The sequence below is a fragment of the Tamandua tetradactyla genome, chromosome 6 (assembly GCF_023851605.1).
Source record: "Tamandua tetradactyla isolate mTamTet1 chromosome 6, mTamTet1.pri, whole genome shotgun sequence".
Taxonomy (NCBI): Eukaryota; Metazoa; Chordata; class Mammalia; order Pilosa; family Myrmecophagidae; genus Tamandua; species Tamandua tetradactyla.
The window spans coordinates 81,969,148-81,996,952 of record NC_135332.1 but is presented as its reverse complement, the minus strand read 5'-3'; the positions used below and the strand labels follow the sequence as shown (position 1 = coordinate 81,996,952).

Below are 27,805 nucleotides of genomic sequence, written 5' to 3'. Positions count from 1 at the left end.
TGTGAGAATATCAAGAATTCTCCACTTGGGGAAGTTGAATTTTCCCCCTTTCTCACCATTCCCCCAAGGGGACTTTGCAACTACTTTTTTATTCACTGTTCAAATCCTTCTGAATCCCAGTATTTCAAACTCTCCCTTCAGACTTCAGTCGACTTCCTCTGGACTTCTCTGTCCCCTCCTCAACATCGCACAGGGCCCTTCACTCCAGTCCATCTCAAGGCTCTAGTTGAAGGGACCTTGCGTCTCACGGGGGCTAGTGCGAGGGGACTCCCAGTGGGCCTCCCTATCCCGGCCAGTAAAAAGGTCTTTCTCTCCTACAGGTCTCATGTCACCGCTCTCCTCCTTTGGTCTCCTCCCCCAGGACGCCCGCCCCCGTCTTAAAGCTCAGCATCTTGGTCGGGTATTAAGACCCAGCCGCCCCGCAGCCCTCCTATGCCGCCCGCTGAGCACCCGCCGTTGCCCAGAGGACCAGCGCTCCCTCTGCTTTGTCCTGCCACCTCCCATCCTTTCTTCAAAGCCCAGTGCAGGTCCCCACAGCCCTCGCCCGGTCATCGCGGACAGGACCCAAACTGCCCAAGCCGACGGTGACCAAGGTCTCTCTCACGGAGGCCCAGATCGTCCCGGCTCCCACCCGGCTACGTGCTTCCGGTTCCGGGCCGAGCAGGCCGGAAGTGTAGCGTTGCCATGGCGAGGGCCCGGCGCGCTGCTGACTGAAGGCCCACCCGGCCGAGCGGTGCGGAAGGTAAGGCGCGACCTTCCGGGGCTTGCGGCGGGAGAGGAGCGGCGCCTGGGGCAGGGGCCCGCGGTGGGGGACGGATAAAGGCCGGGCCGAGGGGAGAGGGCGGATTCCAGAGGAGGCCGGAATCCTCCGGAGGGGTAGGAGTCCGGACAGGAGGAAGGAGGCAGGACAGAGGCCGGACCTTGGCGAGGGATTCGGGCAGCGGAGAAGAGTGTGGAGGCCAAGAGGGCAAGGCCAGGGCAGAAGAGAGGAAGCCAGGCCCAGGAGGCTCCCTCTGGAAGAGTCTCTGGCCTGCACACAGAGCAAGAACAGGGCAGAAGTCTCTCTGCAGGCCCACTTGGGCGTTGGTGGATGTGGCTCAACTGTGGCAAGTGCTAAGGGTCGGGAAAGGCTTCTGGAACTCTGTGAATGCAGTCAGCAGGGTATCACACATATGTCTGAATGTAAAGTTGTTTGAGTCTTGCAACTTTTTTTATCAGGAAGGTAGAACTGGAATTATCTCAATTTTCAGGAAATTAAGGCCCGCAGAGCATAAGTGATTTGCCCAACCTTTGCTTGGGCTTTGGAGTTATGCCAAATAGGAAAAACTGGATCTTCTCTTGGGCAAGTTTCTTAATAGTTCAGAGATTCAGGAGATGTCACCTGTTAAATGGCGGTCATGGGCTTCTAATCTGAACTGGAGTCAGAATGAGAAGTAGTAACTAACCCTGGGAAAGCATCTGGCCTGTTCTGTGTAGAGGAGCTGCCTGGGCCTGGGGGAGGGGGTGTCCCTTGCTGTTCTGGGTTCAGGAGATGATGGAGTTGTCCATGGGTGCAGAGAGGGTAGTGTGCAGTCTTTCCAGGCTTGGGGAGGCTGTAACGAGGTGAACCCTCCCACCAGCTCTGCGCCTGCCTTTTGTTTCTGTTCCTTAATTCAAGTGTGTGGACAAAACAGGGGTACCACGTTGCTCTTCTCATACCCTGGCCCAGGTGAGTCATCTGGGCATCTTGTCTCCCCAGGCATGATTGGGGTCCCCCCACAGGATTGGGGTCCCCCCAGGAGATACATCTTGCTTGCAGCAGCCTGGCCTGTGTGAAGGAGCCTCTGCAGCGGCTGTGCTGCCCAAGTTCATTTCAGAAGCCAGAGCCACCTCTGGGTGGGAACAGTATGTCTGCTGCCCAAGGCCACTCAACTGAAGGGCCAGCAGGGTCTGGAGTACAGACTGTCTCAACATGGGGCTGCATTCCGGGTTGAGTTGCCTTATGGGCTGAAGGCTGCCAGGAGTGGTCTATGCCTGTCCCTGTGATGTATGCTTGGGACTCAAGGGCCAGCTGCCTGCCCATGCCCCAAGTCCCCCACTCTTGCTCAGAGCTGGGTTTGGGGCACTTTATCTGGCCCTTCCTTTTGTCTTCGGATGCCTGGGCTGGATTTCCTCCCTTGGCTGGAGTCTCCCCTCCTGGCCTCATCGTTACATCCCTGGCCTACCTGGGGCCTGCCTGAACTCTGCTTTCCCCTAGTGATTGTCTGCTCAGGCACCTAGGAAAGGGCTCCTGTGTCTTTGGGCTCAGACCTTGGGGTCTTTGTTCTAAGGATTTTGCAATCTTTGGTCTGTCTCACTGCCCTTGGGACTTTAGCTGTCTCTACTTCATGCAGCTTGGAAACTTCAGTTTGAGGTGACCCAGCTGTCATAGCTACTCCCAGTCTCCACTCCTGCTCTGCCCCACCCTAGGGCCTGCATCACAGTCCACCAGATGACCAAAGCAAGAAATCTGGGCAGCATTTCTAGGTTCTTCTCTCACCTCTAGGCTCTCTCAAAACTTCATCCTACATGGCCCTTCCTATCCGTCCGTCTCCTGCACAGTCCAGTGTTTCCTTGTCTCCCCTCTGGGGTCATAGCAGTCATCCCATTGGCCTTCCTGCTTCTGCCTCACCCTCTTGCCTTCATCCTCCGCACCCCTGCTCATCCTTCAGCCGTCTTTGCAGGCTGGTTTCCAGGCTCTTGCCCTCACCCTTGACCTTTCCATACATGATCCACACCTCAGCCCTAGACCTACAGACCCACCTGTGTGCTGGTGGGCTAGAAAGAACAGCCAGCAGACCAGGGCTTGGGGTTAGGACCCATCACCTCTGATTCCAAGCTCTTTGGTCTTGGGCAAGGCCCCCACCCCACCCCACCCCGCCCAGCACAGCAGACTGAGACAGACCAAGGAGGCATAAGGAACCTAGACAATGTAGTTTACAGAGACCAAGGAAGCAGGGTGGGCTTGTGAGCGGGATGTGACAGATGCAGCCAGAGACCATGTGAGGGCTGAAGCTGGAAATCCCTTGATGGCCTAAGAAATGCAAAGGGTGGATCAATTGAAACTGTTGAGTGTGGGGACCTGAGGAAGTAGAGACAGGTCACTCAGTGAAGCCTTTTAATAAGTTCTTATGTGAAGAAGAGGGTGTGAGACCCGGGAGTGAGGTGGGAGAAGCTGGAGTGGGCTTGAGCTTAAAAGTTAGCAAACACAGAGGGAGGGCTAGCCTAAAGATAGAAGAGGGTGGAGGTTAGGCTGTTGCAAGGCAGGAGTGGGTGGCAGCACCGCGAGGGGCTTGAGACCCTTTCTTGACCCTCAGCTCTGTCTCATCCTGCCAGGGCTTGAGACTTTGTTGATTCTTTGATCTGATCATGGCTGTTTTGTTAATTTTATGTGATTTGCCATGTAAGTTTTGCTTCCAGAGCCTCCTGCTATAGGAAGAGGGGAGAGGGGTGCAGACCGAATAACCCCCAGCAGCCTGCGGTGCTCAGCTGAATGGTCAGGTGGGCTTGGATTACCCTCCCTGTCCTGGCAGGGTATGTGCTGGCAGGGCATGGGGCAGAGCCTGCATGTGGCTTGATAGTATGTTTTTCTCATATATGTGTTTGTGTGTATATGTGTGTGTGTACATATAATAGTAAAGTTACATGGGCGGGCCACGGTAGCTCAGCAGGCAGAGTTCTTGCCTGCTGTGCCAGAGACCCAGTTTGATTCCCGGTGCCCACCCATGAAAAAAAAATAGTAAGTTACACTGATTTTTACAAAATGATAAACTCACCTTTCATTCCTGGGATAAATCCACTTGGTCTAGATGTATTATCTGCCTTATGTGTTGCTGGATTCGATTTGGTCATTTTTTTGTAAGGATTCTTGCAGTTATCGATGAGAGAATTGGTTTATAGGTTTCTGGTTTTGGGATCAGAATAATGCTGACCTCATAAAATGAGTTTAGGTGTGTTTTTTCCTCTTCTAGTTTCAGACAGGGTTTTTGGTAGGCTCACTATTGCTTCTTCCTTTAATGTTTTATGGGTTACCAGTGAAGCTGTCCGGCCTTGGAGTATTCTTTGTAGGAAAGGTTTTAATTGCAAATTCAATTTCTTTAACAGGTAAAAGTATATTCAAATTTTCTACTTCTTCTTGAGTTAGTTTTTTGTTTTTTTCGTGTGGTAACATATATACACCATAATAGTTCAAGTATACAATTCAGTGGTGTTAATTACATTCCAGTGTTGCTACCATCACCACTATCCATTTCCAAAGCTTTCCCATCACCCCAAATTGAATCCATTTTGGCAATGTCTTTCATTCAGGGAATTTGCCTATTTCATCCAAGTCAAGCATTGGCAGTTTTTTCCTATAAAGGGTTAGGTAGTATTTTAGGCTTCGGGGCCATGCTACTCAGCAGCTGCAGGCAGGGGTGTGTGCAGATGTGCTTGGCTGCGTCCCAGTGTAGCCTGGCTCAGCAGGTGTGGCCACGTTTGCCTGTGGATGGCAGCTTGTGGGCCCCTGGTCCGAGTGATTGTGTTGATTGTCATGAATTGTTCATAGTGTTCCCATTTTTATCCATCTAATGCCTGTAGAATCTGTACGATGTCCCCTTTTGCATTCATGATATTGATAATTTTTATCTTTTCTTTTTTTCTTAACCAGTCCAGTAAAAAGTTTATCCATGTATTGTGAAAGAAACAGCTTTTGGTTTCAATGTTTTCCTCTATTTGTTTTCTATTTCATTAGTTTCTGCTCTTACTTACTTTGGCTTTTATTTTCTCCTTTTTTTTTCTAGCTTCTTAAGTTGGAGCTTGGGTCATTGATTTGATCTCTCTTCTTATTTAAGCATTTAAAGGTAAACATTTCTTTCTAAGCACTGCTTTAGATGCACCTCACATCTTTTCATATATTGTTTTCATTTTCATTCAGTTCAAAATGTTTGATTTCCATTTCAATTCCTTCTTTAACCTTAGGTTATTAGGAAGTACTTTAATTTCCAAATATTTGGAGATTTTTCCTGATATCTTTTCAGTTATTTATTTGAATTTAATTTCATTATGGTCAGTGAACAGACTATATGCTTACAATCCTTTTAGATTTATTGAATCTTGTATTATTGTCCAGCATATGGTCTATGCCAGTGAATGAGGTTTTTTTTTTTTTTGCTTTTTTTTATTGTATAATATAACATATATACAATGCAAAGAGAGAAAAACGCAATAGTTTTCAAAGCACTCTTCAACAAGTAGTTACAGGACAGATTCCAAAGTTTGTCATGGGGCATGATACCTTTATGTCAGATTTTTCCTTCTAGCTACTCCAGAACATTGAAGATTAGAAGGAATAAATATGATTTTTATTATCATAATAGATTTTTTTTTAGTTTTTGTGAAAAATAACATTTATTCAAAAAAGCAATAAATTTCAAAGCACAGCACAATTAGTTATAGAACAGCTTTCAGAGTTTGCTATGGGTTACAATTGCACAATTTTAGTTCTTTTTATTTTTTAATTTAAATTAATTTAATTTATTAAACATACAGACACAAACATTCTTACCATATGATCATTCCATTCTACATATATAATCAGTTACTCCCAATATCATCACATAGTTGTAGATTCATCATCATGATAATTTCTTGGAACATTTGCCTCAATTCAGAAAAAGAAATAAAAAGAAAACAAAAGAATTCATAATACATACCCCTTGTCCTTCCCTTTCATTTATCACTAGCATTTCAATCAACTAAATTTATTTTAACATTTGTTCCCCATATTATTTATTTATTTTTAATCCATATGTTTTACTCATCTGTTGATAAGATAGATAAAAGGAGCATTAGACACAAGGTTTTCTCAATCACAGTCACATTGTAAAAGTTTTATCATTATACAATCATGGCTACTGGAACACAGCTCTAATTTTCAGGCAGTTCCCTCCAGCCTCTCCATTACATCTTGACTAACAAGATGATATCTACTTAATGCGTAAGAATAACCTCCAGGATAACCTCTTGACTCTGTTTGGAATCTCTCAGCCATTGACACTTTATTTTGTCTCATTTCGCTCTTCCCCTTTGTTTTTGGTCGAGAAGGTTTCTCAATCCCTTGATACTGAGTCCCAGCTCATTCTAGGATTTCTGTCCCACATTGCCAGGAAGGTCCACAACCCTAGGAGTCATGTTCCACGTAGAAAGGGGGAGGGCAGTGAGTTTACTTTTTGTGTTGGCTGAGCCACATCTGAGCAACAAATGAGGTTCTCTTGGGGATGACTCTTAGGCCTAATTTAAGTAGGCTTGACCTATCCTTTGTGGGGTTAAGTTTCATATGAACAAACCCCAAGATTGGAGGCTCAGCCTATTGCTTTGATTGTCCGCACTGCTTGTGAGAATATCAAGAATTTTCCACTTTGCGAAGTTGAATTTTCCCCCTTTCTCACCATTTCCCAAAGGGAATTTTGCAAATACTTTTTTATTCACTGTTCAAATCACTCTGGGATTTATCGGGGCATCACTCTGGACAAACCTACAAAATCTCATGCCCTACCCAAGGTTCCATGTACTATGGTGTTCAGTTAAGCTGTCCATGTAGGTTATATTAGGAAATGCACTAGTCAAAATATAAATTTTGTACCAAATAAACATTTTTTACTTTCGTCTCACATGTAAGTTAAAGTTTTAAAATATGAATTATCACCTATTTTCAACACCCTGCAGGATTGACGTTCCTTTGATCTTCCTCATGCAAAAACATTTTTAAATTTGTACATTTAGTCACTATCATTATACACTGTGGGCATTCCTAGATTATACCCTCTCAGTCTTTATCATCTATCTTTCCTTCTGAAAATTCCTTCTAATAGAAATTTTCAAGTACCTATACAAGGAGGCAGAATAATAAAATTATCCCCCAGATAGCCATCACTTAAACAATTATCAACTCATGGCCAGTTTTTTTTTTTTTTTTAACATGGGCAGGCACCGGGAATCGAACCCGGGTCCTCGGGCATGGCAGGCAAGCATTCTTGCCTGCTGAGCCACCGTGGCCCACCCAAGTTTTTTTTTAAATAGATGTTTTTATTGTGGTAAAGTATATATAACATAAAAATCACTCAAACCACATCCAACTGGACGATTCTGCATCAGTAGGCACATTGACAATGTTGTAACCATCACCACAGTCTATGTCCAGAAAATTTTCATTATTCTAAATGGAAACTCACTAAACATTAAGCAGTAATGGAATCTCTCAGCCATCGACACTTTATTTTGTCTCATTCCCCCTTCCTCTCTGACCCTGACCTTGTCACGGGTGGATGCCTTGACCCTACCTTGTAGAAAGTTGTGATTTGTAGGGGCGGAGGAAAGCTCCCTCCCTCACTTCCCTTTCTCTTTCCTGGTCCTGGGCTGGCTTTTATCTTCAGTTCTCTTTGAGTCTCCTTTTCAAATGCAGAGGCCTCTGGCTGGGTCGCTTCTTTCATTTGGGTCTCTGGACCCGACACCTTGCTGTGAGTTAGTTTATTAGATTTATTTTGGGGCTGGGTGGCATAGGGAAAGGAAAATTAAGGAGGGAGATTTTGGAGCCTCTCCTGAATTCTGGGGAGCAGCCCTTCCAGGCTTTTAGCCCCTGAGGGCATTGGCGGGCTCTTAAAGTAAAGCCTTCAATGTTCTTCCCTCCATGACCCTGGGGGCTGGGTGGAAACTGGCCAGGACCTGCCTCATAGCTGTCAGGCTTGCTGAGAAGATTGACAAATAAAGGGCAGTTGTTTATGAGCCAAATTAAATTTCATTTTTGTAGGTCAAGAACAGTCAAATAGCTTTGGTTTCATATTGTCTGCTGGTAAGTATTATGCTAGGGGAAGGCCGAGGATAATGAGGCCACCAAGAAAGGATACATAACCTCATGCGAAGACATAGAAAGAAAGCTGAGGGCCCCTGAGGAGGTTGGGGACCAGAGAGGTAGACTTGTAAAGCTGTGGTGAGTGGGGCTCCAGGCTCCAGGACAGACAAGTAGACTAGCTAGACAAATTTGAGGTAGAGTCACCCATTTGTAGAGTCACTTGATTTATTACTGGGGGTATGGCAGAATGTGGGGAGAAAAGCAGCCTTTAAATATATGTGCGGGGACTGTTGGATATCCATCCACAGGGAGGAATATGAAGTTAGAGTTACCGCAGGTAGCCAATGCTGTATAACAAATTACCGCCCTCAAATGTTGTGACTTAAAACAACAGCTGTTTTCCTCTTCTGTGGTCAGAAATTTGAAAGCAGCTTAGCCGGTATTGGGCTCAGCTTCTCTCCCAAGTTTGGAGCCAGATCCTCAGCCAGGGCTGCACCCCCTGAGGCTCATCAGGCTGGAGACCTGCCTCTAGGATGGCTCCATCCCCTTCCTGTTGCCTTTTGTGCCCTCCCCGGGAGGCCACACGCCATCTTTCATTCTCAGAACCACAGAGTCACCCATACTGGGAAGGGAACCAGGCCCACCTTGTGAAGGGCCCTGCTTGGTGCCCTGTGCTTCGCCAGCGCCAGGTGGGGACAGGACTCAACAACAGCAGTGTCCAGGCTGGCTTGGAGAAACGCCTCACCGGAGTGGCGGTCAGAGAAAACCCAGTAACGTGGTGGTGAGACCACTACCTGCTCCTGGTTGCAGAAACTTGGGTGTTGTGGAGGACATAGAGAGCAGTGTCTTCAGCTTCTCCTACCTCCAGAAGCAGAAGGGCTCGTGAAGCTGGTCTGTACCATAAGGGTGGGCTCCTGGGCCAAAGCTGAATCCTGGTGGCCAGTTGCCGAGTATCCGGATCCCACAGGCGTCCACATAGCTGTGTGGCCCTGCAGAGGGCACCATGTTCCCCGTCATCCAAACCTGTCAGCCCTAAACTTGCTGAGGGCCAGTAGAGAAAAGGTGAAACCAGAGGGAACCAAGGAGGTGCCCCCAGAAAAGAACAGGGATGTGGAGTGGGGTGAGGTGGGGGGAACTGAGGAGAGCTTCTGGGGACAGGGCAGTAGTTCCCGGGCGGTGGCAGGTTCACTTTACCGGGCACTGTGTTCCGTGCACTCTCTGTATTTGTGTACTATTTCACAATAAATGAGGTCTTTGAAAAGGAGGAAAACCCAGATCCATTGGGAGAAATGTGTTTGGAAGCATATTCCCGGAACTGGGAGCAGTGTCCTCCAGAGATGCAAGGCACAGGCGGCTTGTTCTGGGGCCTTGGGGGGTTGGGTCAGGAAAAGGAAGAACCTCCTGGGTGGGGGGTGGCAGTGCCAGCCCCAAGCATAACAGGGCCATGGGCTATGTGAGAAGCTTGGACCTGTCCCCAAGGCCCCCAAATCTGTTTTAGTTTCCAGCGTTGCTCAAGCAAATACCGTGATTTGGTTAAACAATGGGGATTTATTCACCCAGTTTGAGACTGGGAAAAAGCCTGTATCGAGGTCATCCAGGCGATCCTTGGCTTCTTGAAGACTGATGTTCTGGGCCTGGCTGTGGCAATCCTTGGTCCTGAGCTTAACATGTTGCAAGGCACATGGTGGTGTCAGCTGGTCTCTCCCTTTTCCAAGTCTCCATGATTTCAGCTTCTTGCCTCCCTGGCATTCTCCTTCTGTTCATTCCATTTATAAAGGACTCCAGTGATAGGACTAAGACCCATTTCTGAAGGAAGTGGGCCACACCTTAGCTGAAGTAACCTCATCAAAAGGTCCTATTTACAGTGGATTCACACTCATAGGGATGGATTAAGTTTAAGAACATGATTTTCTGAGGTGCATATAACTTCACACCACCACACTCCACCGTCTGGATCCCAAGAAGATATGTTCTTTCTCTGTGCAAAATACATTCATTGCATCACAATATTCCTGTAGGACCAGGGCTGGGTGACACAGTGGCAGAGGGAGGGTACCGTGAGGGCACTTGGCCTTGCCAACAGGCATTGCTGCCCTCCTTGTGAAGAGGGGTGTAGGCCATGCCCTGAGACATGCCCAGGGACCTCCTGGGACCCAGCCTGCCCCCTCTGTTCCTTGTGGTTCTCCAACACATGTGTTCTCCAACACATCTGTCCTCACAACACCCTCTGCCCCCCAACTTCTCCCATGCTCCCCGCCTTGCTGGTCAGCTTCAGCATCGCACCAGGGAGCCCTGCACAGTGGGTGGTGCTGCCTGGGCTGTGTGCCTGTCCCCTGGATGTCACCCTGGAGGGCAGTTGCCCTACTCAGGTGTACACTCAGAAGGCACTTTTCCACAGGATAGAGGGCTGAGGTGGGGCATGAACCCTGGAACGCTCAGCCAGGATCAGGGAGCCAGGGCCTTGCAGGAAAAGTATTTGGGTGAGTGGTGTGAGGGGGGGACACTGTGGTGGGCACAGGAGGCAGGGATAGGCTCGGGTGGTCTGCGGTCCAGATTGCCCACAGCTGGCCTTAGGAGGTGCCCACAGCGGGGCTTAGCCAAGAGCTGGTGCTTAGGCTGCCCTGGCTGCCATGTACGGTGTGTGAATGCTGTGGGGTCACCATGGCCTGGTGGTGGGGTTCACCACGGCCCTGCAGCAGGAGGTAGCACGGCAGAATGTGCCTTCAGGGACCTTGGCCATGCCAGGGAAGGCTGTTCATGCAACTTGAGGATGGGTTTGAGGTCTGTGCTGGACTGGACGGGGCAGCCAGTGTGTCAGGAGGGGCCTGCCATGGGGGACACGCAGTTGCTGGGAAACCAGGGGTGGGAATGCAGGCTTCCTACCTGAAATGTGGCCCAGAGGCCCTTCTCTCACTGGTGGCCCCATGTCCTGGGGGTTCCCCTCCCCAATCCACTGCCTGCGTGGCCTGGGGCTACATTCCCTGTTCTCTCCTGGGCTCTGGAAGCTTGTCACTGTCACAGTGCTCCTATACCTCAGCTGCCTAGGGCTGTCCTTTCCAGCCATGCCCCCAGAGTAGGTACCAGGCCAAGGTCATGGGCATTTCTGTCGGGCTGGTGCCAGGATTGGCATTGCTCTCTGGAGGGGAGTGTCTGCTGGCTACTCTGTCCCGCCACCCTGCTGTGGCCACAGCTGCTCAGGCTGCTGCTGCTCTTGGGCCAGGGCTCTCAGTCCAGCATAGGCCAGGCTGTCTGCTGGTAGGGTCTGGCCCCTTTCCTGTTTAGTTGATTTTTCTTTTTCTTTTTTATCATTTGTTGGTCATGTACTGTAAATATCAGCTTACACTTAGCTGCTTGCATTTTTCCTTTTTGTTTCTTAGCTTTTTATCTCTAGGTGATACAGACTCTTGTACACCTGTGGGGCCCTGTGCAGGACGAGAAGGCAGTCTACCTTTGCTCCATGAGCCTGACTCACGGTTTACCACCTTTACACCAGTGTGTTTCCAGGTCTTTAATATCTTGTACTTTTATCACACATCAGTTCCTGTGGCACAAACAGCCCATGGCAGGACCTGAGCTGCCCTTTTCCAGCCACAGCCCCCCCCCCCTCCTTACTCCAGCCTCCTGGACTCCTGGCAACTACTAATCTGTTCTCCAGCTCTGGAATTTTGTCATCTCAAGAATGTTCTGTAAATGAAATCATACACATTAAGTGACCTTTTTTTCTGTAGTGTGGCAGTAGGTTTTCAGAAGAACCCTGTAGAAAGCATGGTGGTGCTGAATGTGCTTCCACCTTTCCCTGGAGGCTGCCTAGATCAGTGGTTCCTTCCTTCTGAGTCAGGCTCCATGGAGTGGGTAGATGTGGCATGGTTTGTCTAACCCTTTACTTGTTGAGCGGCACCTGGGCTGTTTGCAGTTTCTGGTTATCATAATTAAAGCTGCTGTGAACATTCGTGTACAAATGTTGTGTGAACTTCAGTCTTTGTTTTTCTGGGATAAATGTCCAGTAGTGGGTTGGCTGCCGTGTGTTTGTTGCAGGTTTAGTTTTTTAAGGCACTGCCACACTGATGTGCAGGGGCAGCACCATTTCCTGTTTCCACCAGTGCTGAGCACGAGGCCATTTTCTTCCCTTCCTCACTAGCATCTGTGTGAGCTTTGTCTTTTGGTGTAGTCATTCTGACATGTGTGTCATGGTAGCTCACGGGGTTTGGGTTTGCATTTCCCTGCTGGCTAATAAGCTGTTGAGCTTCTTCTCTTGTGCTTGTTGGACATCTGTTCCACCTCACTGGAATGTCTGTTCATGTGTTTTGCCCATTTTCTAGCTGGATGTTTGTTTTTTTACTGTTGAGCGTGGAGAGTTCTTTGTGCACTGTGGATATATGTCCTTGGTCTGTTATGTGGTTTGCAAATGTTCTCTCCCACTCAGTAGCTTGTTTTTTCATCCTCTGCAGAGTTTTTAGCAGAGCAAAATTTTCAAAATTTGATGAGGTCCGGTTTATCAGTTTTTTCTTCTCTGGATTGTGCTTCAATGTCACCTCTTTGTAGAAGTTTTATTGCCTCACCTTTTACATTTAGAAGTACAATTCACCTGGAATCGCTTTTTTAAATGTATTCTTTTTTTTTTCATTAGAGAAGCTTTAGGTTTACAGAAAAATGCAGAAAATACCCAGCATTTGGAATCACTTTTGTGTGTAGTCTTTCTTCATCTGGATATCCAGGTGGCCCCACACCATTCCTGAAAATGACTCTTTCCTACCGTCCAGCTGTGCTGTAGAGGACAACTGGTGTGTGTGTGTGTGTGTGTGTGTGTGTGTGTGTGTGTGTGTGTCAGGGCGGAGGAGGATTGTTTCATTTCCTTTGGTCTATTCCTATCCCTAAGCAAGTTCTTCAGGGTCTGAATATTCTTATTATTCTTGGTCTTTTGCTTTTTCTATATAAAATTGAGAATGAGCTTGTGAGTTTCAAAAGAACTGCTGAAATTTTTAGTGGGGAATTGCATTGCCCCTGTGATGAGTTTGGAGAGAAGCCACATCCCACAGCTCTGAGTCTTTTGATCCCTGAGTCTGGGATATCCCTGCTTATTTCAGTGTTTGCTAATATCTCTGAATAATGTTTTGTGGTTTTCTGTTCTAGTCATTTGTTTACAGAATCTTCTAGGGTTACATCATACATAATATTCATCTGCAAATAATGCCAATTTATTTGTACCTTTCCTATCCTTATTCCTTTCTTTTGGCTTTTTTTTTTCCCCAAGTGCACTGGCCAGAACCTTTTATATACCTGGGTAGGAGTGGCAGTGAGCATCTTGTCTTGGCTGGAGGGTGTGACTGTGCTCAGTTCTCTTGGGATGGCCTCAGCAGGTGTGTGTGTCATGGTACCGTCCAGTGAAGGGAGGAAAGTGCTGCTGGACATCAGGGCCTCTGCTGGGACCATCCTGTAGGTGTAGGGTGGCACAGTCCTCCATGCTGTGGGGGAGTTGGCTCCTTTCCATGGAGGCTCTGGACAGGTGGGAAGCCCTGGGTGGGTGGGAGGCCCTGGGCAGGTGAAAGGCCCCGGATGGTCTCAGTGGCAGGAAGGTGGGTGTGGTGCAGGTGGTTGTGCAAAGATGCAAACATACTGTTCCAAAGGGTTCATTTTCTCAGGAAACTGTCAGCAGCTGAGAGTGAGTGTGAGGGAGGAAGTGCTGTGTGCTCAAGGGAATAGGGGGTCAGGAGGGAGAAGTGGCGGAGGCCCTATGGGGCCTGTGAAGGCAGTAGCCTGACTGCCCAGTGAGGCGCTGCCCACTTGCCCAGGTCTGAGTCCTGACAGAGGAGGGAAAGGGTTGTGCTTGATGGGCTGGGTTTCTGCTCATGAGTGTAGCAAAGGAGGGTGTGTAATGGCTAAGCATGGGCTGATGCTGATAGGAAAAGAGGCCCTGGGGTGTTGGAGTTGGGATCGCAGTGTGAGCTGGGATGGGAAATGATGGGACCAGCTATTGGTGAGGAAAAGGCCAAGAGCCCAGTGGGTGGGGCTGGAAGTTAAAGGGTCCATCATGAATTCCAGTGGGAATTTAGACAGAAGCTGAGCTGGTGAGAGGCCAGAGTGAGTGGGCGGTGCCTCAAGTGCCACAGCCAGGACTCCAGGACAGGGGTGAGTGGACTCTGCAGGAACCATGAGCAATGGGGGGCCGGGCCAGAGGCAGCCTGGGGAGGGGAAATGTTGGAGGGCAGGCCACCTACAGCCAGGGTTCTAGGGCTAGGAGTTTGCTGGGGACTGGCTGGGTTCCAGCTCTGGGTTCTATGGAAGGGTTGGGGGGGATGGGGGCAGGAGTCAGAGAAGCCCCTCCTCTTGCTGCTTGTCTGGTTACCACCCACCTCTTGCTTCCCTCCCTGCTCAGCCAAAGTTCCTAGGAAGATTCTCCCCGTCCGTCCCTGGGAATGCTCAGGCCGGCTCTCCTACCTGCTGACCATGCCTTCCTAGGCTCGCTCTACTGGCTTTTGGGCCTGCTCTGGACACTGCCCTCTTGCCCCTCAGGGCCCTGCCTTGTCTTTTGTCCCTTTACTGGCTCTTCTCTTGCATCCAGTACCCTGGTGCCACTTAGCCCTGTGTGCGTGGCCCCTGCCACTTCTGTCTGCCTCGTCTCCACTCCCCCAGGACTGCTGGTCTCTGTCTGGTTTCTAAGACAGTGACCTGACCACATTGCTTTTTTTAAAAATATTTTTATTAATAAAACAACATACAAACACAAACATTCTTAATATACAAACATTCCATACATAGTATACATACAAGCAGTGGCTCACAATATCATCACATGGTTGTGTATTCATTGCCATAATTTTTTTGAACATTTGCATTTTTTTCTGTTTTTTTTTTTTCACATTGCTCTTTTGTTGTAAGCCTCTGTGGTTCCTGTGACCTGCTGGAATGGGGCCTGAGGCAGCAGATGCCCTGTAGCGTGACCACGGGTGCTCAGCCCGACCACACCTCTTGTACCCTCCTTATCCTCTCCTGGGCTGGGACCAGCTTCTCCCTGTCCTCATCCTCATCCCAGCCCTGCCCACTGGCCCAGACCTTCATGCACTGCTTCGTCTCTGCCTGGGCGTGCCTGGCTCTGTAGACTCCAGCCCTGAGCAGGACGCCCCTGAAGAAAGAGGCTTATTTTCAAGAGAAACCCCGCTGCCCCAGAACCTCTTCTGTTTGTTTCTTTTGTGCTGTTTTCTGTTTCTTATGCAAATGTAAATATAAATTCTTTATTCCTTTTATACACCAAAGGTCACATAGTGTATACACAATTTTATGCCTTTCTTTTTCCCTGGAGGAACAGCATTTCTAGGAGATCCCTCCATTGGTACACAGAAAATTTCCTCGTTTTTCCCTTTAAACGGATGCTTAGTGTTCCAACCAAGCATGGCCCCAAGAGCAAAGAATGTGCCAGGCAGTGAGTTAGTTCAGGTGGGGGCTTTTGTACCAGACCCCTGCTGTCTGTGGCCACCGTCCCCTCTGAGGTAGTGTCTTGGGGAAGGTGGGCATCGTGACACCCCCACAATGGAGACACTGGAGCCAGGTCCTACGTGAGCTCTATGGTGGGAGGCAGAGGGGCTGCCGCGGCTCTCTTCCCTTTGCAGCTGGCACAGGCAGTGGCCTTAGGCTTCTCAAATGCTGCTACGTGATGGCCTTTTACAAAAGGGCCTCAAAAATGAGAAAGCCAAAAGACAGCATGCATCCGTCTAAAGAACTGGTTTCTGCCCCCCAATTTTTTCCTTCTGTAGAAGAAAGGCATCCGAATCTCCTGTCTCATAAAACAAAGCTGGCTCTAATACCGGCTCTGATGTGGGCTCCTGGTCTTGGACCAGTCTCGGACCTGTTTTCCTGGGAAGTCAGGCCCAGAAATCCCATGAGGGCCCATCCTCCCTTGCAAGCAGAGTGGGGCCCATGGCAGAGGTGACAGTCCAGCCTGCCAGCCCCATGTGGGAGGCAGGGAGGACACCCCGTGGGTGGCCAGCAGGAGAGGGGTTCAAGGCTCCACTGTGCCCGTGTGGTCCTGGAACTGCCTTCATCGTGGCCCAGGAGGCTATGTCTAGAACAATCCACTGGCCCTAGGCTGGTTTGGGAGGTGCCTTACTGCGGAGCCACCTGCAGGTGGAGAGGCCTACCTGGGAATGGGGGGTGAGCTGCCGAGGGCAAATTCCTGTGCCCAGACCTGGCGCTTGAGTTCCAGCATGTGCTTCCCTGCCTCAATCCCCACCATGGGGTGTTCTGCCGGCTGGGTTGGTGAGCCCCCTCCAGGGGTGTGTGTGCAGCACTGCTCTGTGCTTGCAGCTTTGAGGGGTGACTCCATTCTGGTTGAGGTGTACCTCAGCTTCCTGACCTGCCATGAAAGCAGCAGCATTTTGGTCCTGGGCTTTCGCCAGGAAGAAACCAACCTGGGCTGGGTCTGAGGGCTAGGGCAGGGGGCCTGGCTAATCACTTGCTATAAGGGTAGGCTGGAGCATGTGCAAAAGTCAGTTGGGGGACACTTAGCAGGAGGCACCTGCCCTCATTAGACTTGGTGCCGGGAGTTCCCTTCCCAAAAGAAGGCTGGGGGCCACTCCTGGGGCCCTGAGAGTGGGTCTGGCTGGAGGAAGGTTGGGTTGGAGCTGAGTGGACGTGGGTGGCTGAGTTGCAGGCAGGCACTCAGTGTTCCCACTGCGGCTCCTGGGGAGCGTCTGGTGGTCCCGTCCAGTGTCTACACCCAGCGTGCAGTGTCCCTATAGGCCCCCATCTCGCTAACCCTAACCTGTGTCCACGTGCTCTGGGCTTTTATTGCCAGCCCTGGACGACTGAGGGCTTGACTTCCTGGGCCGACTGGTGAAGGGCTGCTCAAGAGGCAGGAAGGCCCAAGCCCCAGGAGACAGGAGCAGCTCTCTGGATGAGCAGCCAGCTCAGCCCTCGGGCAGTCCCAGGAGGGCCCTCTGAGAAGACTTGAGAGGCAGACAGTTCCACAGTACAGCTGGGTCCAGGAGGGGCGCCTCTGAGGACGCCTGGCAGAGCCTGTGCAGGGGCACAGTGGCCTGGCCGCTGTCCTCCCGGCTCCTATGGCTGCGCAGTCTGCGGGAGACAGTTTCTGGGAAGGGCACCTGTTGGGGGTTGGAGACAGTGCTTCCCCCTACCCTGTGTGTTGGGATGGGATGAGCCCTGTCAGGATTGGCCCCAGAAGATGGCCAGGTCTTGTCACACCCCCAGGCGGGACCTGGGTGCCTGGGTGGGGGCAGGGGATTGGCTCACCTCGCCCTGTCCTCGAGCCTGCTCTAAGAAGTTTCCTCATTCCTTCTCCTCAGCCAGGGCCTGCTCCAGCTCCTCCCAGGTCTGCTGCCGGAAGGGAGGCTCTCCTGCCGGGACCTGCCAGGGCCGCCACCCCCATTCTTGGGCCCTGGCCACCCAGAGACCTCAACCCTGGGCAGCCCCTGTGAACCAGGACCCAGAGCACACTCCAGCGGCCCTGCCCCCTGGCCCCAGCCATGTGGGCTGTGCACTGACAGGGGAAACAGGAGGGAGCCAGAGGAGGGTAGCTGGGCATGGCTTCCCCCAGTCCCCACCCAGGGTCCTGGGGCCTGGAAGAGGAGCAGAGGGTCCTGGGTGGCTGCTTCTGATTGGTTCCATCTGCCCTCCCCAGTGGCTTCCAGGAAGCTGGAACTTTGTTATCTGGGTAATTAGCTTCAGACCCTGGACTGAGGCCAGCCAGGTTCTTGGGGTTGCTTCCCACAGGCCGTGCACCCTGACCCGGCAAGGGAGGTGAGGCACTGCCCATGCCCAGGTGACAAGGCTGCCCCTCAGGGCCACCGGGCCTGCTGGCCTTGCTGGAGACAGGGGCGCTGGGCCCTGGGGAGGGGATGCCCGCTGAGGGCGACTTTCCGGCCAGCTGCCTCATCCCGCAGGCCTGGCCTGGTGCCTACCCACAGCCCCCTGGTCCCTTGAGAGGCCACACAGGCATCAGCCCCCGCCATGGCCGAGCACCTGGAGCTGCTGGCGGAGATGCCGCTGGTGGGCAGGATGGGCTCCCAGGAGCGGCTGAAGCATGCCCAGAAGCGGCGCGCCCAGCAAGTGAGGCTGTGGGCCCAGGCTGAAAGGGAGCCCCAGAGACAGAAGGGCCAAGGGGGTCAGCCACGACAGAGAGCGGATCATGGCAGGCCGCAGAAGCGGGTCCTCTTCCCACCCAGTGTAGTGCTGCTGGAGGCTGCCACCCGCAATGACCTGGAGGAGGGTAAGTGTGGCCATGGCCAAGGACCAGTGCCTCCCAGCTTCCGGTCCAAACCCCCATCGGCCCAGCCCCCTCCCAGGTGCCTGGAGGATGGGGCTGTCCCCTTCCCACACATGCTAGGCTGGAGCAAGGCTGTGCGGGGTTGGTATTCCTCATCTGTACCTGAGGCTGGGCCTGCTGGAAACTCCTGGGCTCTAGTCTCCTGGCAACACAGCTGGCCTGGGTCCATCCCACTTGCTCAGGCAGGCGGTGTGGCCTGGCATGGGGACTCCAAGTGGTCCTGCACCCTGGGCTCGTTTTTAGGGGTGGGCTGAGGAGGGGCCACAGGGGCCTGGGCTGGGATATACCAGTTGTGTGATGCAGAGGGAGTCAGCATTTGCCAGGGTACTGGGGTGCTAAGGGGAGCCCCAGTTCCCACTGGGACTCTGACTAATCTCCTTAAAGCAAGGTCATGAGGACTGCCTCCTCAGGTTAGAGCCAATAGTGGAGAGAGGGTAGGCCAGAGGTGGTGCAGGCCCCAGGTCCCAGAGTTGGCTGTCTGCCTCCTAGGCCCTTCCTGCTTCTGGATGTCCCCCTGCCTCCCATGCCTGCCCCTCTTTTCTCCTTACCCCCATTTGAGCCTTCCCAGCTTGGTGACAGCCTGGATTCTTTGTACCGGTTCCCCTGGACCTGTACGTGTCCCCCTGGACCTGTACGTGTCCCCCATTGTGCTCCAGGATGGTACTGGTAGGGGCCTCCTAACTGTGCTTTGGCTCCATTTGGAGGGTTGGCCATGGGACTGAGGAAGAGGCAAGTTTGGTGGCCCCTGAGGGCCCCCGTTTCTCTCTAGGGTCCTTTGCTGCCTAGCTGGGGGTGCAGAGGGTGAGGAGGAGCAAGGATCTGGGGTCCCCATGAGGAAGAGGCAGGTGTCCTCCAGACAGGGCACAGGGAGCTGCGGGAGCTCGTCCAGAGCTGGCTAAGCTACCAAGGGTGTTTTGTAGGGGGTCTGGGCCAAGACATGCCTGGGAGACCTTGGAGGGGGGGCGGTGGGAGGCCTGGGAGCATCATGGGACAGGGAGGATGGAGGGATAGACAGACGAGGTGTTTTGTCATGTTGAGGGTGATGCCCAGGAAAGAGTAGAGGGAGCAGGCTGGGGTACACCTGGGGCGGGAGAGCCTCCATCCAGCTTGCCCCAGCCTGCCCTGGACCTCGTGTGGCTATGGGCTGACGAGGGTTGCAGGCAGCAGGATCCCACTAGAAGGGATGATTCCAGTGGAGTGCCAGCACCTGGCCCCCAGTGGGCAGTGTGGGGTCAGCGGGGCAGGCCCACGGGGTTCATGGTTGGAGTGCCCTGGTTCCTGGGGGGGTACTTGCTGCTGAGTGTGAGGTGTATGCTGTGGTTGGAGGAGATGTTGGCCTGCTCTTGGTGGTGCAGCTTCTGGTGCTGTTGCATGTGTTGCTGGGTTGGCCTGGCCTAGCACTTCTTCCTTACTGTTCCCCATGCAGGCTGCAGTGGGGGAAGCCAGGGACAGGGTGTGGCCCTTCCCGGGCCACAGGGTGAGCAGCTGCCCGCCCGACACAGCCTTTTTCCTCATTGCAGTGCATCAGTTCCTGGAGAGCGGAGTCAGCCCCGATCTGGCCAACGAGGATGGTCTGACTGCATTGCACCAGGTCAGCCCTGGGGGTGGTGGACAGGTGGAGGGAACATGGGGACGAGGGTGGGGTGGGCATGGAGGACGCCCTGCGACAGGGCCTGTGCACCCCCAGTGCTGCATCGATGACTTCCGGGAGATGGCGCAGCAGCTCCTGGAGGCTGGGGCCAACGTCAATGCCTGCGACAGCGAGTCCTGGACACCCCTGCATGCTGCGGCTACCTGCGGCCACCTGCACCTGGTGGAGCTGCTTATTGCCCAGTAGGACCCCAACCAGAGCACCAGGGAGGAGCCACATGGGCAGGGAGGCGTTCCCTCCAGAAGCGAGCCAGCCCTGAGCCTTCTGTGGCCCCAGTTGGTGCTCGCCCTATCTGTGTCCTAGTGTGGGAGCAGCGCCTGGGCACTGCCACAAGAGAATATGCCCTTGGGGCAGCTGGGGTGGCCAATAGGTACCTCGCAAGCACTGTTAGGAGTCTGGGAGCTCCTCAAGGGCAGTACCTGGACCTTCAGTTCTGTCCCATGCCTTTCCTCAGGGGGTGGGAAAGGCAAGGAGAAGGAAGAGGCTAGGGTGGGCCCAGGTGGGGAGGGTGGAGCTGATGGGACACTTGGTGCTGCACTGGTCCCAGGAGGGCCCAGCATTGCAGGAACCCCTTCCTTGCCCTGTGCCTTGTACTGGGACTAGGTACCCCTGGAGAGCTGGTAACAGGCTGCTCTGCAGGTGGCTCCAAATCTCCACCTGTTTTGGGCGAGAATGGAAGGGCCTGATCCCAGCTCCTCAGCTGGGGGACAGACCCTTGTCGTTTTCTGTTCAGGGCTTCCCATCCTGGTGCCCCCCTCCACTTGGCTGCCCTCCTGCTCTATCCCTGTCCCCTGCACCTGTGTAACTTACCACCCATCCATCAGGTGCAGAGCTCTCTAGCAGGACCGCCTGTCAGGTCTGCTGCTCCCTACTGCCTTCTGCTCCCTGTGTTGCTGAGGGTGCACGGATGCCCCAGGAGGCCTGCATCCCCTCCCACTAGGGGTCAGGAACCTGGAGCCCAGACACGGGGGCAGAGACTGCAGGTTGCTTGGGCTGTAGCTGCTTCACAGAGGGAAGCCCAGATGAAAGTAGCTGGGTACACCTGGGAGAAGGGTCCCACTGTCCTCCCTATTCCCCTGCAGTGGGGCCGACCTCCTGGCGGTCAATGCTGAGGGGAACATGCCCTATGACCTGTGTGAGGATGAGCAGACACTGGACTGCCTGGAGACAGCCATGGCCAGCCGCGGTGAGTGCCGGGTGAGTGCTGGGTGTCTTCCCGGGATGGGGCCATGGGGACTCTGCCCTGAGCCTGCCCCTTGCAGGCATCACACAGGAGACGATCGAGGGGGCCCGGGCGGTCCCGGAGCAGCACATGCTGGAGGACATCCGGAGCCTGCTGCGTGCGGGCGCTGACCTTGACACCCCTGGGGACCATGGGGCCACGCTGGTGAGGAGGGCAAGGCCAGGCGAGGGTCTGGGGCCGTGCTGGGGGCTGCGTGGTCTGGGGGTTGGTGTCAGGGTACAGGGAATGCCCTAGATGGGGTTTCATCGGCCTGACTCAGGCGGGTGCCTGCCTGCAGCTACATGCCGCCTCAGCCAGCGGGTTCTGTGAAGCCGTGGCGCTACTGCTGGAGCATGGAGCCAGCCTGAACGCCACGGACCAGGATGGCTGGGGGCCGCTGCACGCTGCTGCCTACTGGGGTCAGGTGAGCCTGGGGGGGGAGGGCTTGGCAGAGAGGGTGGCAGAGGCACGTTGTCCCAGGGAGCCTCCTGCCTGCCCTCTGTACTGGCCCTAGGTGCATGCAGTGGAGCTGCTGGTGGCCCATGGAGCGGACCTGACTGGAAGGTCCTTGGTGGATGAGACCCCCCTTGGTGAGTTCCGCAGGTCTCCTGCCTCAGCCCAGTGATGCAGGCGGACTGGGGAGATCCTCCTGGTGATGCATGCACCCGCCTGTTTCTCCCCAGATGTGTGTGGGGACGAGGAGGTGCGGGCTAAGCTGCTGGAGCTGAAGCACAAGCACGACGCCCTCCTGCGCTCACAGGGTCCCCCGCGCTCCCTGCTGCGCCGCCGCACTTCCAGTGCTGGCAGCCGGGGGTGAGCGCTGTGTGTATTCCCTGCCCCCAGCCCCGCAGCAGCACCTATCTGCCTACGGTACTCTGCCCTCCAGCTTTGCTCTGACGCACAGGAGTGGGATGGGGCGGGGCCCTGACGTTATTTGGCAATGGGCAGTGCCAGCTGGAGCTCCTGGGCAAGAGTCCATGGGTAAGGGCGGGGCAGGTCTCCCCACACCCTCAGCTCCTGTCCCCTGCCCCCAGGAAGGTGGTGAGACGTGTCAGCCTGACCCAGCGCACCAGCCTGTACCGCAAGGAGCATGCCCAGGAGGCCATCGTGTGGCAGCAGCCCCCGCCCACCAGCCCAGAACCTGAGGAGGACGAGGACGGCCAGACAGATGCAGAGCTTGGGGCACCAACCCCTGAGGTGGGCACTGACCCCAGGGTGGATCTGAACTCTACCTCCCAGCCCTATGCCTTGGTTTCCCTTCTGCACCAGTCCGTATTTCACTCAGGCGGCAGGGTCCAGAGGTCACCATGTGGCTTCCTGTGCATGTGAACCCAAGGTAGGGGATGAGGGGCCCCAGTGCCAGCCTGCACTCCACCCGCAGGAGGGCGGCCCCATGGTGGCCAGGCCGCACAACGGTCAAGTGGGAAGCCCCCCAGGGCGACACCGGTACTCCAAGAGGCTGGACCGGAGCGTCTCCTACCAGCTGCACCCTGTGGAGGGCTCCCCTGATGCCCACAACTGCGACAAGGCCCACCACACCCTGGCAGAGCTCAAGCGCCAGCGAGCCGCTGCCAAGCTGCAGCAACCCCCACCGGAGGGGCCTGGAACTCCTGATTCTAGTCTGCCTGCCGATGCCGTGGCCCGCCAGCCAGAATGTGACTCTAGGGCCAGTGGGGACCCACCCCTGCTCAAGCTGACAGCCCCCTCAGAGGAGGTACCCATGGAGAAGAGGCCATGTTGCCTGCTCATGTGAGCGCAGCAGGGCTGTGGGCTCAGGATGCCAGGGGACCACTCTCTGCCCAGGTCTGCAGGACAGGCACCACCCAAGGGTACCCTGGTGCTGTGGACAGGCAGCCAGCATGGGGGCCTAGGCTTCCATGATCTGAGACCCCAGCCTCCTCTCTCAGGGGTGGGTTCCACAGCATAAGTCAAACCTGGGTGGGGGCCCCATTGCAGAGACTACGTTTATCCTGTGACTCTCGATAAAGGACCATTCTGCCATTGTGCCTTGTGTGTCTCCGCTGGGCCATCCCCACCCAGGGAACAGGTTCTGCTGCTGAGTCTTGGCCCCACCCTTCCCCTGCAAGCACCTGTCTAAGGCCTGTAGGTGCATGCCGTGGCTCACTGGGTGAGTCCCAGCCCTTGGGTGGGAGTGAGGGCCGTGGGGCAAGAAGCCTGGCACTACCTTCCACTACCTCCCACCTCCTACCTCTGGTAACTTTTTGTACCCCAAGGGGAGCAGAGCATTCTGGAAGGGATTTCTCTGGTGTCAGAGCTGACAGCGTTTCTGCTGGAGAGGCAGGACCCTTGGCCTGGCAAAGAAGGGGTGTTTTCCATGGGTAGGTTGGGCCAGATTCACAGGGGCAAAGCAGGCACAAGGCTGGCATCAGAAATCTCCCTCGATGGGGGGTGGGATCCCCCAGTTCCTGGCAGGCAGCCCTGATCCAAGGTCTCAGTTGCCAGCTTCTGCCTGGGCTGGCAGAGGGGTCCGGCAGTTGGCCACTCAGGCTCTGAGCTGGCCTGGGCACCATCGGGACAAGAGGGGCCCCTTAGGGGCCTCAAGTGGGAAGGCCGAAGGCACTGCCACGTTATGGCAGTGCAGCTTTGCCACCAGTGCTGCATGTGGTGGGTTTATAACCCCCACCCTCTGCTGGGTGCTAGTTGGGTCAACAGTGTTCCCAGGGTAGGTGTCCTAAGCAGGGGGGGCTGGGGGAAGCTGCTGGGTTAAATTTAGCTTGAGGGGAGGTGCAGCTGCCCAAAGGTGCAGCCTGGCTGTTATATGGGCCCTGCTGCCAGGGGGCGGGAGGGAGCTGGTCCCGCCTCTGAGGCCAGGTCCATATCAACCTGTGCTCCAGCCTGGGGTCCAGAGGGGCAGGCTGGGAGGCCGCAGAGGTGGAGCCGAGGAGTACAAGGTGAGAGGCACAGGTGAGGACGGCTGCCCTGGGACTCCTCAGAGCACCCCCAGCCAGCCCAGGGCTGGCTCCCTTACCCTTGGATACCAGCTGCTGGAGGAGCCCCACCTCCACTCCCAGCTTCCCCACCAGCTCCCAGCAGAGTTGCAGGGGCGGGGCCCCAGGGGCCTATCACAGCTCACTTCCTGCTTTTCCCCCCAATTGGGAGCAACAGGGAAGGAAGCTCAGGTTACCCTGGCCTGGGGCGTGGTCCCAAGGGCAGTCCTGGGTAGGGCAAGTGGGGAAAGGGCAGGGCAGCCACCCAGGTCAGTTGAGGTGTCCTAAGGGTCCAGGGCTACCTGCCCCCTCCCCCAAACACCCAAGTCCCCAGTGGGCTGCATGGATCAAGGTCCACCAGCAGGACCCTTGTAGCCACCAGTCTCCAGAAGGGCCCGATGGAACCCAGTGTCTCAGCTCTGTGGCTCCCATTCCCCAACTGCTCCCAGGATTCCTGAGGCCTGGCTCAGTTACCTAGGAGGCAGGTCTGTCAGCCCAAGTAAAGATGGGGTTGCTGAGAGGGGTAGGCTTCGCCTGAGCCCTGCTGGGGTAAATCTCCAGAGCCGATTCCCTCTCCCAGGATTTCCTGGCACGGCCCTCTCTTCCTTCTTAACCCCTACCCAGCTCCACTAACCCCTGGGGGCTCTGCCCCAGGCTCCCTCCTCCCTCCCACCACCACCCTTGGACCATGAGATCTCCTTGAACCATCCGTCTATCCCTGCCCCTTGTTGTGGGTCTTCTGCTCCCCTGTTATGGAGACACTGGGTGGCACTGGGCCTTGCCCCAAGTCCCGCCTGCTTCCTCAACGGCTCCTCTGGCTCCCTGGGGCAGAGCTGTGCCCAGGCAGGCAGGGCGGGGCCAGGCTGGGCCCCAGCGCCTTTTTCAGCCCTTTCTGTGGGGCCACAGCAGGCTGCAGCAAAAAAAGTTGCAGCTCTCACCTTGAGCTCCCTCCAGCTGGACTCCCTCCTTCCCAGTTCTGGCCTAGGGAGCCCGGACACCGCTATTTGTGGGTGCTAAGGCCGCCTCCTGAGCCTGCTGCCTGCTGGTCTGAGCAAGGTCATGGCCTCAGGGGCAGGGAAGCAGGGCCAGGCCACAATGAACGGGCTGAAGGGGAAGGTGCTGACCCTGGACACCATGAATCCCTGTGTGCGGAGAATGGAGTATGCCGTGCGCGGCCCCATTGTGCAGCGCGCCCTGGAGCTGGAGCAGGAGCTGCGCCAGGTATGGCCCTGGGCCCTGTGACTGCCCCTGGGCAGCTGGGTCTGTCTCATTCCCGGAGGCACCTGGAACAAGGGTGTGTGGGGGTGGGGTGGGGTAATAAGACCCAGTCTCTGCCCCCTCCGCTCTAGGGAGTGAAGAAGCCCTTTACTGAGGTCATTCGTGCCAACATCGGGGACGCACAGGCCATGGGGCAGAAGCCCCTCACCTTCCTGCGCCAAGTGAGGTTCCGACGCCCCCCACCCCCACCCCATCCCCGGTGCTCCACCCCTGTCGGCCCATGTGCCATGGCTTCAGCACTTGGTCTTCCCAGGTCCTGGCCCTCTGTGTCTACCCTGATCTCCTGAGCAGCCCCGACTTCCCCGAGGACGCCAAGAGAAGGGCGGAACGCATCTTGCAGGCGTGTGGGGGCCACAGCTTGGGTAGGTGCCGTGTCCAGACCCGTCCAAGCCCTGGGGAGGGAGAGGAGGGAGCTGTATCGGAGGGAGTAGGACCTGCACGTGATGGGGAACACCGCCTCGGGAGGCTACAGAGCCACCCGACCCCCTTCACAAGCCCTCCCCCGTCCTGCCCCGCCCCTGGACCCAGGGGCCTACAGTATCAGTTCGGGCATCCAGATAATCCGCGAGGACGTGGCGCGGTACATCGAGCTGCGCGACGGAGGCATCCCCTCAGACCCCAACAACGTCTTCCTGTCCACCGGGGCCAGCGACGCCATCGTGGTAGGCGGGGGCCAGGCGGTAGGTAGGGGGGACGCGGCCTAGGCCACGCCAACCTTGCCGTCCCTAATCCTCCGCAGACGGTGTTGAAGTTGCTGGTGACCGGCGAGGGCCGCGCGCGCACGGGAGTGCTCATTCCCATCCCGCAGTACCCGCTTTATTCGGCCGCGCTGGCCGAGCTCGACGCGGTGCAGGTGGACTACTACCTGGACGAGGAGCGCGCCTGGGCGCTCGACGTGGCCGAGTTGCGGCGCGCGCTGCGCCAGGCGCGCGACCGGTGCCGTCCGCGCGCGCTCTGCGTCATCAACCCCGGCAACCCCACCGGTGCGCCGCCCGGTCCCGCCCCGCCCTCCCCCGCGACCCCGACTTGCACCCCCCCCCGCCCCCACGGGAGAGCAGTGCAAGCCCCCGGCTCACCTCGGCCACGCGCGTCCCCGCACCCCAGGGCAGGTGCAGACCCGTGAGTGCATCGAGGCGGTGATCCGCTTCGCCTTCGAGGAGCGCCTCTTCTTGCTGGCTGACGAGGTGCGTCACGGGAGGCGGCGGGGGTGCGGGGCGGCGCTGAGAGCGGCGTGCCGGGCAGCCCGTCTGACCGTCGCTGCCCGTCCAGGTGTACCAGGACAACGTGTATGCCGAGGGCTCGCAGTTCCACTCGTTCAAGAAGGTGCTCACTGAGATGGGGCCGCCTTACGCTGAGCAGCAGGAGCTCGCCTCATTCCACTCGATCTCCAAGGGCTACATGGGCGAGTGAGTGCCGGCCGGGGGCTCACGGACACAAGCCACGGCCCGGCGCCCCTAGCCGCACGGACGGCCCTCGCGCCGACTCGCCCCAAAGCCCGCCCTTGCCCTCGCAGGTGCGGGTTCCGCGGTGGCTACGTGGAGGTGGTGAACATGGACGCCGCCGTGCGGCAGCAAATGCTAAAGCTGATGAGCGTGCGGCTGTGCCCCCCGCTACCGGGCCAAGCCCTGCTCAACCTGGTGGTCTGCCCGCCCGCGCCCTCCGACCCCTCCTTCGCTCAGTTCCAGGCGGTAAGCGGCGGGTAGTGGGCGGGGGGCTGGAGGCGCCGCGCACCCCGGCCCGCCCTGACCAACCCTCCTTCCGCGCCGCAGGAGAGGCAGGCGGTGCTGGTCGAGCTGGCGGCCAAGGCCAAGCTCACGGAGCAGGTGTTCAATGAGGCTCCCGGCATCCGCTGCAACCCGGTGCAGGGCGCCATGTACTCCTTCCCTCGCGTGCAGCTGCCTCCGCGCGCGGTGCAGCGAGCGCAGGTCAGTCGGGGCGGGACTTGGAGGGGGCGGGGTTACGAGAGGCGGGGCTTGGAGGGGCGGGCCTGTTCTCACCCGCCAGGTCCCGCTCCCGCCGCAGGAGCTGGGCCTGGCCCCGGACATGTTCTTTTGTCTGCGTCTGCTGGAGGAGACCGGCATCTGCGTGGTGCCCGGGAGCGGCTTCGGGCAGCTGGAAGGCACCTACCACTTCCGGTGAGGCCCGCCCCGCCCGTTCTCAAGGTCCCGCCTCCTTCCCGCTGACCCTTACCCCTCTCTTTAGGATGACTATTCTGCCTCCCATGGAGAAGCTGCGGCCCCTGCTGGAAAAGCTGAGCCAGTTCCACGCCAAGTTCACCCGCGAGTACTCCTGAGGCACACCCCTCCCCCGCACCCCCCAGCGGGGTGCTGGGCCGGCGGGCCGTCCCGGAACATACCGTGCCCAGGGCCCTGGGGATCTCTGGAGCCCTCTGAATTTGCTCCTGCTGCCTGGGGGCTGGGCCCCTGCCTCTCTGTAAGCCCCCAATAAAAAGCTGTGAGACAGTCTGTGTTCTTGTGGGCGACTTTGTGTGCTGCACATGGACTGCGGGAGGAGTAGCCCCCAGCTGGGCCTCCCGGACACGGTGCCGGGTGGCAGAGACCGACAGACGCAAAGTAGGATAAGA

The 27,805-nt window shown here is 55.6% G+C and overlaps 2 protein-coding genes across 7 annotated transcripts; both read left to right on the top strand.

The window, feature by feature from the left end:
- Positions 1–661: 661 nt before the first annotated feature.
- PPP1R16A (protein phosphatase 1 regulatory subunit 16A) lies at positions 662–25,030 on the top strand. 6 transcript variants are annotated; one of them, XM_077166476.1, is made up of 15 exons: positions 717–742; positions 4,800–4,859; positions 17,143–18,065; positions 19,643–19,713; positions 19,810–19,955; positions 20,856–20,959; positions 21,036–21,160; positions 21,294–21,419; positions 21,510–21,585; positions 21,679–21,808; positions 22,030–22,192; positions 22,377–22,709; positions 23,036–23,334; positions 23,851–23,907; positions 24,918–25,030. In XM_077166476.1, the coding sequence occupies exons 3-15, from the start codon at positions 17,807–17,809 to the stop codon at positions 24,958–24,960; spliced, it is 1,932 nt and encodes a 643-aa protein (XP_077022591.1). In that variant the 5' UTR covers positions 717–742; positions 4,800–4,859; positions 17,143–17,806; the 3' UTR covers positions 24,961–25,030. The 6 variants fall into 6 exon arrangements, with proteins under 6 accessions (XP_077022590.1, XP_077022594.1, XP_077022595.1 ...); XM_077166475.1 differs by lacking the exon at positions 4,800–4,859 and having other exon boundaries at positions 662–742; XM_077166479.1 differs by lacking the exon at positions 4,800–4,859 and having other exon boundaries at positions 662–742; positions 23,851–23,920; positions 24,918–24,956.
- Positions 25,003–27,686, top strand: GPT (glutamic--pyruvic transaminase). Its single transcript, XM_077166481.1, has 11 exons — positions 25,003–25,164; positions 25,293–25,382; positions 25,475–25,583; positions 25,750–25,883; positions 25,961–26,204; positions 26,326–26,405; positions 26,491–26,627; positions 26,735–26,909; positions 26,991–27,146; positions 27,244–27,356; positions 27,424–27,686. Exons 1-11 carry the CDS (start codon positions 25,003–25,005, stop codon positions 27,512–27,514), a joined length of 1,491 nt encoding a protein of 496 aa, XP_077022596.1. The 3' UTR covers positions 27,515–27,686.
- Positions 27,687–27,805: the final 119 nt, after the last annotated feature.

Excerpts from the sequence above, each read along its gene's own strand:
- PPP1R16A (XM_077166475.1), top strand. The coding sequence starts at position 17,807 with ATGGCCGAGCACCTGGAGCTGCTGGCGGAGATGCCGCTGGTGGGCAGG. Across the intron at positions 20,960-21,035 it reads GACAGCCATGGCCAGCCGCG|GCATCACACAGGAGACGATC; the intron begins GTGAGTGCCGGG and ends TGCCCCTTGCAG. Across the intron at positions 21,809-22,029 it reads TCCAGTGCTGGCAGCCGGGG|GAAGGTGGTGAGACGTGTCA; the intron begins GTGAGCGCTGTG and ends CCCTGCCCCCAG.
- GPT (XM_077166481.1), top strand. The coding sequence starts at position 25,003 with ATGGCCTCAGGGGCAGGGAAGCAGGGCCAGGCCACAATGAACGGGCTG. Across the intron at positions 26,628-26,734 it reads TCCAAGGGCTACATGGGCGA|GTGCGGGTTCCGCGGTGGCT; the intron begins GTGAGTGCCGGC and ends TTGCCCTCGCAG. Across the intron at positions 27,147-27,243 it reads GCGCGGTGCAGCGAGCGCAG|GAGCTGGGCCTGGCCCCGGA; the intron begins GTCAGTCGGGGC and ends CTCCCGCCGCAG.